At 34.7% G+C, this 11971-nt stretch overlaps 1 protein-coding gene and 1 non-coding gene across 2 annotated transcripts; one reads left to right on the top strand and one right to left on the bottom strand.

The window, feature by feature from the left end:
- Nucleotides 1-6815: 6815 nt before the first annotated feature.
- Nucleotides 6816-8836, bottom strand: LOC115985533. The gene is made up of 3 exons (XM_031108474.1): nucleotides 8445-8836; nucleotides 7046-8304; nucleotides 6816-6826 (listed from the first exon to the last, which is right to left on the bottom strand). The coding sequence occupies exons 1-3, from the start codon at nucleotides 8834-8836 to the stop codon at nucleotides 6816-6818; spliced, it is 1662 nt and encodes a 553-aa protein (XP_030964334.1).
- Nucleotides 8837-9195: 359 nt separating this feature from the next.
- Nucleotides 9196-9304, top strand: LOC115988244. Its single transcript, XR_004091414.1, has one exon. It is a non-coding gene; the product is annotated as a small nucleolar RNA R71 (small nucleolar RNA).
- The last annotated feature ends 2667 nt before the right edge of the window (nucleotides 9305-11971 follow it).

Here is an 11971-nt window from a genome sequence, read left to right as displayed (position 1 = left end):
TCTCATCACTCAAACCCATTACCCAATTCTCATAATTCTAACTCAAAATTTCTCATAACTTTACTCCTTTCTGTGTTTCACTAAAAATTCTTGGTGGGTTTTTCAATTGAAAAACTCAACTTTATGTAAAGTTGTGGGACCCACAAAAATTAATACTCAGTAGTTTGCATAGAACGAGAAAACTTTACTCGCTTGTGAAGTGAAGACTGATACTAGCCTTTGAACAAAACTCAGCAAGACCAGATTTGGGAAGAAGAAGCCACTGCAAATCCCAACAAAATCAAAACACACCAACACTAGCTGCAAATATAGAACCCACTACCATCAGCACAACCACAAATCCTAACCCCATAACCAAGAAAATCCAAGCCTCAACCAACAAATAATCAAACAATATGCAAATGGGTTTTATCTAAACTAATAAAATAGGGGAAATAAAATAAAAATGGAAAGGAAGAAAGAGAAATGACATCCAAACAAGCAACTACAAGAACAATTTTGTCAACATCGGATCATGGAGGGAGAAACAAAGTTTACTTTGAGAAAGTTTAGACACAACCTATGGCAATTTTGGAGGGAGCTTTAGTGGTGTTGGAGACATATCAAAAACTTTCAAATACTCAAGGAAACTTTTGACCATGGAGCTATAATTACCCACGTCCTAGTCTTGGGGGTAGCCTAGTTTTCTTTTATGTGGCTCCAGGGCTAGCCTAGTGTGTGCCCATTCTCTTACCTTTTGTATACGGATTTACTTACTCTTTGAATAAAAAATTTCTATCTTTTACCTCAAAAAAAAAAAAAAAAAAAGAAGACACCGAATCATGGAGATGGGAGAACCATGGCTTGGGAAGAGAAGAGGAAAAAGGCAAAACCAAGAAGAAAGAAAGAAAAAAAAAATCTGAGGCCTGGTATGAGAGAGGAGAGAGCGGGGGGAGTCAATGGGCTGGCTACAGATTAGACAACACACTGATCGTGGGGCCCACAGCTTAAGTGGAATTACAACATTGCCACCATCAATCTATTTGAGTGATGAGAACTGATACTAAAAACATCACCAAACACACATCTTAGGCTTAGGACCCACCAAGAAAGAGTATTGGGTGATGGAAACTAAGTAATGAGTTATGGAAATTGGTGAAGCCAAACAGCCCCTAATTCATTCTTGCAAGTAAACATATAAACTTGAATTCTAGAACCAGTGTTTGAGTAACATATGTGAACTCTAAAAAACAAAGAAGAAAATACAATCGTCACCTTAATTCCACATATGCCCAAAGTGCAGTCTATCAAATTTAATCAATAAATATAGGTTCTTTTCTTTTCTCAATAGGTTGGCCTTTTGGATTAGCCTAATTGAGTTTTAGTCTGTAGCATGGCATGAGACCAAAGGGTGTATAGGATGTAATAAAGTGCTAGCTTCAATGGGCTTTGAGCCTCTTGTCAACTCTTAGCAAGCCCAAGATTACCATTAACTATATTTAGCACCACTATGGAAATATAATTGCACTCTAAACTTTATTAATATAATTATAACCCAAGACTCTATTAATTGAATATCATTTGACATTTCAATGTAATACCCATGGTGAAATAAAGTCTTAATTAACTACCATTTCATAAATCACTATTTTATTCCTTGAGTCCCTGGTTTAATATTTTAGCTATTCTTATATTTTATGAAATTTAATTTTTTATATATATAAACTTTAGTAACTCTTTACTAAAGTAGTCATACCTAACATTTGAAATAAATAATTCTCATTAAACTTATCTCAAGAGGATTTATTGTGTATCTTATCGAAATTATGAATTCCATATTAAGAATATATATTTCTTCAACATTACGTGCAGTTGCCTGACATACGGAGATTTTAACCATTAGATTAAGAACTCAATCTTGATATATCAAAGCAACCTACCATTCATGATCGGATTAATGGTCCTCTCAAGATTGAGAGTCATTACACACTTTTACCTTTTTCGTGATGTCAGTAGCCACAATAGCTTCTTGAGTCTAGGAAAATATAAGTCGTGATATATCAACACATCAACTAGAAGTCTTAGCTTCCATGATCAAGATATATAATTTTAATTGATATGTTATAGTCTTTGTAGATTAAAACCCCAATTTCATCGCCAACTATGAACTATTATTTTGAGTTTACAAAGAATGTATAACTTTGATCTTTAGAGTGCAAATTATATCCCCATGCCTAAATCACATACTATGCATCTCATGGACTTATAAGATAATATCCAAATATTCACATTACAATAACCTCAGAAAATAAAAATAACTTTTATTATTTAATAGATAATGAAATACAATTGGATTTTAGAGCACCAATTCTAACAAATACAATATAATTATATCATGTATCTCTAAGGAAAATTTTGGAAGGCAATTAAAATAAAGTGGACCATTATATAAGCTTGATTCTATCATATCGATTAGGGAGTAAGATGCCCCCATTTGATTGGATATTGATTAAGTGTGTGTTGTATGGGTGTGTGATGAGTCCTACATCGGATGTATACTAATCTAGGCTTTATTAACAACTATTAAGAATCTCAATTGTGACTAGACTAGTAATTTTGGAGTATAGCACAAATGTAGCTAGCGTTTTTCCATAGATTGTTAAAAATGGTTCAAAGCCAACCCAGTAACATAATTAAGCTCAAAAACACTACCCCACAAAATGGATCTAAATAAGAACATTAGGGATTTAAGTGAAGAAGATTGTGAGACCCAAATTTGAATGGCTATTGATTAATTATGTTGTCGATGCCTCACAGTGGTCGACCACCTAGGAACGACAACGCGCATGCCTCCCCACCCCAGACGATGGTTGCGCTACGCTTGGGTAATGTGATCTACCTCCTATTACTAACGAGTCATTTTTAAATTATCACAAGTTGTGAAGTAGCCGCCAATCATTGGGTTTTTTTTCTAAGTTGTAATTAGTCACCTAAATCTATTTGATTTTATTATCAATCCTAAGTTAAGAAAAAGTCATTTTTTCCATAATCTAATTGGATGATAAAAAATCTTGATTTTTGGTTCAAAATCTGGTTACGTGTTGGGAAGGTGTTAGACACCCCACAACGCCTGTCGTGAGACAGTCCTTTGTTTTGATAAAATCTTAATTTTTGGTCATTGACAAATAAAAACAAGATACTAGCATTAGCTTTTAGGGCCCTAAAGGAATTGGCTTTGAGGTTTGGCATTTGTCAATGCTTTGCTAGCACATGTGATTTATTACCAAATTTCCATAGTAAAAATCTGGCAGTATTTCGCCTTATTTTCGTGACGAAAACTCAACAAAATTTCACCTAAAACATTATTCTCACCAAGACTTTTGTGAAGAGAATATGGCAAGAAGATGCCACATTTTCAATGCAAAAATCAAGCAGATTTTCACATTTGGTGCATTACGACGCACCAACAAGGTTTCATGTCTATGTATACGACATGCATCAATGTGCTCAGACTAAGGTATGCCAAGGCTCACCAAAGTATCGAACACATGATGCGTGTCGCATACATGGGGAAATGCATGTCAATGGCTGACATGGATAACGGCGATCACACCTGGTAGGTCATGCACCTAGTGAAGCATGAATATGCAACTACAGCACAAGTCTTGAATATATACGCACACTCTAAGGTTAAGAACATCAATTACTAAGGAAAGGTTGCCTCCCTAACCACGTATGTCCATCACACGAAGTCCATAACTACCTTTGCAACATGCAACATGCACCACATATATCACACACAGAGGGGATAAGTAAATTAGAAATTGCCGACATCCAAAGGGTATAGCCCAAGCAAGGTACAGGAATGGAAAGATTCAAATATTATTGTACTCAAAGAATGCGGCCCAAGCAAGGTACAAGAAAAAGAACCCTAATCTAGAAAGCTATAGACATGGTTCTAAAAGAAAAGGCAAAGAGAAAGAAAGAGAAGCCCCACAAAAAGGCTAAGCATCCTAATCTATTGATCTATGTCGTTTTGCTTGCATCATTAAAGTTGTGCATGCGCTCCATCTATACATGCAACAAACAAGAAAAGAAAACATGTTGACAAGCAAAGGAACAAAGAAAGGAAGCAAGCAAACAAGCACTCAAGCAAAGGAAAGGAAACATGCTAACAAACAAGCAAGCAGAGAGAAAGCATGTGAGGAAGCAAACAAGCAAGCGAGCAAAGAGAAAAAGTGTCCTCAAGGGACAAATGTGGGTTTGGATATAGTGTCCATAGATCCATTAGATTGGATTATGGACGACCTACATGCCAACAAGCATGGCTCCAAGAAGGGGACTCGAGATCCCGTGTATAAAGACAAGCATGAACCCGCATGGGATATGTGAAGCAATACTTGAAGACACGAACAACAAGCAAAGACACATTCATGAGCAATGATAAACAAATATGAATGCAAAGGATGCAAACAAATAAGAAAGGCAGAGCACAAGGTGTAAACAAACACATACTAAAGGGAAGCATAAAGCATGTGAAGCATGGTAAAGATGCAAGAAGCTAAATCTAAACATGCAAACATGGATGAACATGGAGCATCCAAACAAGACAAAACAAGAGATGAATCTAAGAGTAAAAGCAAGGAAAAATATGTGAGAAACCAAACAAGCAGGAAAGACTCTAAACCAAACCCTTTATTGAACTTGGGTGTTTGGACATAGGCCTAGACCACTAGATCTAGTTCTACACCCTACCCATGACTCAAAGAGAGAAAATATGGCATAGACAAGATATAGAAGCTAAAAGGCACTCAAGCATAGCATCTAAACATGCAGATTGGAACATGTGAAAATGGCATAGAAGCACAAACCATGAATTTTAGCTAGGCATATCTACACACTAAGTGTGCGCCATCCATACCCAGCTTGTACTTAGAATGCGTCAGGTACCTTTTTGCTGATATTAGCAATTTTGGCTTTTTTTCTTTTTCTTTTTTTTTTCTTTTTTGACTTCGGCTGCTGATTTGGATGCCTTCCTGAACTCTAATCAACTTGATCTCAGTGGCACTAGAAAATCATTGGTGTATAGTTTCCACAACACTCGATGTTTTGAAAATCAGACGATCTGATCAAAAGTTACAGCCTCAGGAACCGAGCTGATGTGCTTGGCACAGCTTTTAAGATATCTCAACTATTGTTGTGAAATTTTAAAGTACTCGCAAGTATACGAACCATACCGAAGTATAGTTGGACAAGAACGAGGTCGAACCCACAGGGACTTGAATAAACGTAGGAAAATTGATTAAACCTTAACCAAACTAATCCTAATCTAGTTTAATAAAAACTGGTTTTTTTGCAACTAAATATACTAAAAAAATAATAAAATTAAGCAAATAGTTAAACTAAGCAAAAGATATAAAGCAATAAAAAGATGTAAACAATCAAGAGAAATGAATTAAGGTTTTGGAATCTGCCTTGTAAATCATATCAGCATATATTTATGATCATTAATTTTTTCCAACCACTGCATGATAATCTAGAAATCAATCTTGCTATCATGGAAAATATCATCATTAAAATCCTTATTTTAAAAATCAAAAGCATGCTCTTCTTCGCTTCTTAAGTATAAAATCAAATCATCAATTGTATCCGTAGCCAAACAAATCACAAGATATATCCAATTCTAAAAATCAAATAATAAATTGTATCCATTGACAGACAAATCACAAGTAATATCCAATTTTATAATCAAGAATTAATAAACCAAGTATTCAATTAATTAAGACAAATCTTAAATCATGAGAAAAACATGATTGAACTCATATCTAGAATCTCATCTTAGTCAATTGATATGAAGCAAGAACAATTTAAATCATTAAAGAACAACTATTGTAGGAAAAATCAAATCACATAAATATTACTGATAATCCTTAACAAGGTTTCATCCTCAACCCTATTTATAAATTTAGCTACTCATAGTAATTGAAAGAAAACACAAAAATAAAATACTAAACATTAAACAAGACAAATAAAATAAAACTAACTGTCATGGAAGAAAACCAAAGAAGTAGCCGCACTCTCTATACATTCAGCCCTCAGCCCTAGCACTAGCCTCCGCCTCTCTGAATTTTGCCCTAAAGAGCCCTTAAATAGGTCAAGGAATCCTATTACAAATTGAATTCTCGTTTGGAGAAAATCCCAGATTTTTAGGCTTCACTTAACCGACTATTTTGGCCCATTTAACATCAGAATTTGGACTTTTGGTAAATTACAAAGTTGTAGCCCTTTAAGTTATCGTTCCAGCCCAACTTGAATCATCTCGATTGGACATCTGAGCCGAAAGTTATACCAAAAATACTAACTGATGTGCAGTCTGGAATCCTAATCCGAATTGGACTTGGACTTGGGGCAAATTTCCTTTGATTCCTTGCTCCAATTGGACTTAAATTTAATTGGGTTGGTCTTTTCTTAAATTCATGCCTGGCTGAATGTAAGTTGGCTTGATTCAATTGGCCTAGCCCCACTTTGCATGTAAAGCCCTTCTAACCTACAACACAAAGATATTATATAATCAGTCACAAAATAACATAAAAGTAAGGCTAAATATGTAGATATGTGAGTACTTTATTGTATATATTTCATGCACATCAAATACCCCCAAACCTACACCAAACATTGTCCTCAATGTTAAAAATGATACTCTCAAATATATGTCTTGAATGAAAAGAGAGCAAAATATGAATATGCAACATGAGAAAATCAAGTAGGAAAAGTAAGGTAAGGAGAAAGAGGAGACATACCTTGATCAAGTTGATTGTCATAAATTTTAATTTCTGTCAAATATCAGCTAGAACAAAAGAAAATAAAATGAAACAAGAAAATAAACACAAAGATTAATCTAAAATCAGAAAATAAACAAGAAATTTTTTTTTTTTTTTTTTTTGCAAAAAGATTTAACACAACTGGAGATCAATCCTGATAAACAGGACCAACCAAACCTCAACAACACCATGGAGATAAATAATGCATATTATGAATGGACTAGTCCAATGATATTGTAACTTACCTGGGTCAAAAACATGTTGAGAAGTTTTTGTAGTGTCTTCCAAGTGAATTCTTTGCATAACCACAGAAGCACTAATACCCTTAATATCAGCAATTCTCCAACCTATAGCTTCCTTATGCTCTTGAAGTATACTTATCAATTGGTGTTCCCAAAAGTCATCCAACTTTAGTGGTTCTACAATAGATGGGAATGGGGATAAAGAAAGTGGGAAACAGACCACTTTTGGCTGCCAACTATCAATACTTAAGAGAGGAACAGAATCCAACAATGCATTGACCTCCTCAATTGATTTTTCAGTATCCAAATTGCAATCAAAACAGGTTAAGCAAGCGTTTGGGGGATCCTCACAACTTGATTGTAGGAAAGTATCATGGACTAGGCTCCCAATCATGTTAACCTCACATATATCCTCATTGTCTAGTACTTGCTTACTTATGTCAAAAATATTAAGCTCAACAGTCATATTCCTAAAAGAAATCTTCATCACACCACTCTGACAATTGATCAAAGCATTGGATATGGCTAAGAAAGGGCAACCCAAAATGACATGGATTTGTGTACTGGCATTTAGAGCAGGCTCAATGTCTAACACAACAAAATCAACAGGAAAATGGAACGCATCCACCTTAATTAGCACATCCTCAACAATACCTCTAGGGATTTTCACAGACCTATCAGCTAATTGAAGTGTCATGGTTGTGGGTTTCAACTCCCCCAAACCTAACTGTAAGTATACTGAATATGGCATTAGGTTCACACTTGCCCCCAAATCTAGCAAAGCTCGCTCAATGAGATGATCCCCAATCCTGCATGAAATTGTAGGAGATCCAGGGTCTTTACATTTCACTAGATATTTATTCTGAATGATTGAACTAACTTGCTCTGTCAAAAATGCCTTTTTAGGGACATTTGTCTTTCTCTTCATTGTCACAAGATCTTTTAGAAACTTAGCATAAGCAGGAACTTGCTGAATTGCATCAAGAAATGGAATATTAATTTGCACTTGCTTAAAAACCTCTAAAATATCTCCAAATTGTGCACTTTTCTGAGGACTGATTAAACTTTGAGGGAATGGAGCTTTAGGAACAAACCTCCTATCAAGGGGAGAACTAAGATCCTGAATTAGAATTGAGGTTGAGTTGCCCTTCTTTTCTCTATGATCATCCTGTGAACTATGAGTTCCTTTTTCCTTTAATACAATATTTTCATCATCCTCCACTTCTGGCATTTTCACTTGATTATCAACTTGCTTACCAGACCTAAGGGTAGTAATAGACTGAATAGATTCATGTGCATGAGTAGAACTAAAGAACCATTAATTGCATACTGCCCTTTTGGGTTAGGTATAGGTTAACTAGGAAACTTTCCTTTTTCCCTCTCTCCAACTTGGGTTGCTAACTGGCCAACTTGATTTTCCAACTTCGAAATAGCTTGAGTATTCAAATGGGTGGAACTTTTTGTCTCTTGAATAGCTTGGCTAGTTGATTGCATGAAAGTTTTGAGAGACTCCTCCAAAGATGATTGTGGTCTTGGTGGTGCCATAAACTGAGGAGTTGATTGAGGAATGGGAGGAAATGCTTGAGTAGGTGGACAAAATTGACTTTGTTGATGCACTTGTTGTCCACCTATATTTATGGGGGAATGGTTCTGCCTCCAAGAGAGATTAGGATGATTTTGCCAATTTGGATTGTATGTCTCCGAAAATGGACTAGCAAGTGGTTTTCCATAATTATTTAGTGCATTTGCTTGCTCAGTATAAAAATCAGGGTAACCAGCTATGGAGGGACACATTTGTGTTGTATGCATAGGACTTGCACAAATAGAGCATGTTTCACTTTGAACTTTATTGACAGAATTCATCCCTCTACCTAAAGTTAAAGCTTCAACCTTACGAGTGAGATTTTCCAACCTAGCTTTTATGTCTAAATCTTCACTAACTTCATACAATCCTCCTTTCTTAATTGTAGGGGCATATCTCTCTACGATTGGAAAAATCCCATTGTTGTGAGCTTTCTAATAGATTCTCAAGAAATTTGTATGCCTCATCATCCCTAAGACTCAAAAATCCACCACCATTCATGGACTCAATCATGTTACGATTTGTTTGAGTCAAACCATTATAAAAATATTGTACTAGTCTCCATGTTTCAAAACCATGATGAGGACACTTTAAGATCAAGTCCTTAAATCTCTTCCAACTCTCATAAAATTTCTCTTGTTCATCTTGATAAAAATCTGCAATTTCTCTCCTCAAAGCATTCTTGGCCATTGGGAAAAATTTAGAGAGGAATTTTGTGACCAACAGTTCCCATGAAGTGATAGATCTAGGTGACAAAGAATTAAGCCATACTTTTGCCTTATCCTTCAAGGAAAAAGGGAATAAACGCAAGCGAACAGAGTCATCAGTGAAATTCTGAAACTTACAAGTAGCACAAATCTCAAGAAAATCCTTCACATGCATATAAGGATCTTCTCTATCCAATCCATGAAAAGTAGGAAGAAGGTGGATTATCTGTGACTTCAACTCAAAATGTGCAGTAGTGGTTGCAGGCAATACTATGCAAGATGGAGGGTTGGTGGTTATGGGTGAGAACAACTCCCTAAGAGTTTTTGAATCATCTCCTATTTCTCCCATTATGGATGGATAATCAAAACTAACAAGACGATTTTCTTTATCACGTATCCAAGTTCTCATACACCAAGCACAAAGAAATAAATTTTTTTTTATTTAAAAATTAAAAAAAATTTAACTACAACTAGTAGAAGGAAAAATTCGATTAAGACCTAATTTATTTTCCTAACCAAGTCCCCGGCAACGGCGCCAAAAACTTGTTGTGAAATTTTAAAGTACTCGCAAGTGTACGAACCGTACCGAAGTATAGTTGGACAAGAACAAGGTCGAACTCACAGGGACTTGAATAAATGTAGAAAAATTGATTAAACCTTAACCAAACTAATCCTAATCTAGTTTAATAAAAATTGGTTTTTTTGCAATTAAATATACTAAAAAAATAATAAAATTAAGCAAATAGTTAAACTAAGCAAAAGATATAAAGTAATAAAAAGATGTAAATAATCAAGAGAAAGGAATTAAGGTTTTGGAATTCGCCTTGTAAATCATATCAGCATATATTTATGATCATTAATTTTTCCCAACCACTGCATGATAATCTAGAAATCAATCTTGATATCATGGAAAATATCATCATTAAAATCCTTATTTTAAAAATCAAAAGCATGTTCTTCTTCACTTCTTAAGTATAAAATCAAATCATCAATTGTATCCGTAGCCAAACAAATCACAAGATATATCCAATTCTAAAAATCAAATAATAAATTGTATCCATTGACAGACAAATCACAAGTGATATCCAATTTTATAATCAAGAATTAATAAACTAAGCATGCAATTAATTAAGACAAATCCTAAATCATGAGAAAAACATGATTGAACTCATATCTAGAATCTCATCTTAGTCAATTGATATAAAGCAAGAACAATTTAAATCATTAAAGAACAACTATTGTGGGAAAAATCAAATCACATAAATATTACTGATAATCCTTAACAAGGTTTCATCCTCAACCCTAATTATAAATTTAGCAACTCATAGTAATTGAAAGAAAACACAAAAATAAAATACTAAACATTAAACTAGACAAATAAAATAAAACTAACTGTCATAGAAGAAAACCAAAGAAGTAGCCACACTCTCTATACATTCAGCCCCAGCCCTAGCACTAGCCTCCGCCTCTCTGAATTTTGCCCTAAAGAGCCCTTAAATAGGTCAAGGAATCCTATTACAAATTGAATTCTCATTTGGAGAAAATCCCAGATTTTTAGGCTTCACTTAACCGACTATTTTGGCCCATTTAACGTCAGAATTTGGACTTTTGGTAAACTACAAAGTTGTAGCCCTTTTAAGTTATCGTTCCAGCCCAACTTGAATCATCTCGATTGGAAATCTGAGCCGAAAGTTATGCCAAAAATACTAACCGATGTGCAGTCTGGAATCCTAATCCGAATTGGACTTGGATTTGGCGCAAATTTCTTTTGATTCCTTGCTCCAATTGGACTTAAATTTAATTGGGTTGGTCTTTTCTTGAATTCATACCTAGCTGAATATAAGTTGGCTTGATTCAATTGGCCTACCCCCACTTTGCATGTAAAGCCATTGTTACCTACAATACAAAGATATTATATAATCAATCACAAAATAACATAAAAATAAGGCTAAATATGTAGATATGTGAGTACTTTATTGTATATATTTCATGCACATCAACTATTTTAAATATGATTTCAACCCATGAGCAATCGTTGGAAAATTAATTCAATATTATTTGCAATGGCATCAATTCCAACCCGTTTCAACGATCAGATCAAAATTAGGTTTTTGGTTGTCGTCAAGAGTCAACCTCGGGTCAAACTTGATCAAAGTTAACAAAAATCTCTGATAGCCTCAAATTTGATGTGAAAACATGAAAAATATTCTTTCGGTATGATTTTGACCAATTTTGAATTTTAGTCAACTCTAGGTTGATCAGGGGCATTTTGATCATTTTGACCTAAAACAGCACTTGAGTGCACTGATACTCAAACGGGTTGGACCATGATAATTGAGATGTTTCCATAGTCCTCCAGCAAGAAAATGATATTTTTGTAATATTCAGGGGCCAACATGCAAATCGAGAGCAAACAAAATATAGTATTGACATAAGTTATGTAGGTGTGTGAAGATGAGTCCTACCTTCAGCATAAAGTCCTTGTCTTGATAGGGGTTTGATTACCACTTTTACTAATTTAATATGCAAAAAAATGTATATTTTTGGTGTCTTTCAGTTGCTTCTTTTGAAAATAGTTGTAATCTTCTATTTTTATTTTAAAGGGAGGTTGTTTTTTCCGTTGTTTTACTTTAATTGTCT

This window comes from Quercus lobata, chromosome 4, assembly GCF_001633185.2.
Source record: "Quercus lobata isolate SW786 chromosome 4, ValleyOak3.0 Primary Assembly, whole genome shotgun sequence".
NCBI classification, from domain to species: Eukaryota; Viridiplantae; Streptophyta; class Magnoliopsida; order Fagales; family Fagaceae; genus Quercus; species Quercus lobata.
The sequence above is the reverse complement of the archived record's forward strand: the minus strand, read 5'-3'. Positions and strand labels throughout refer to the sequence as shown.

Coding starts and splice junctions, on each gene's coding strand:
- LOC115985533 (XM_031108474.1), bottom strand. CDS start 8,836: ATGTGTCCCTCCATAGCTGGTTACCCTGATTTTTATACTGAGCAAGCA. Junction 8,305..8,444: donor TTGGAAAATCAAGTTGGCCA/GTTAGCAACCCA, acceptor TACTACCCTTAG/GTCTGGTAAGCAAGTTGATA.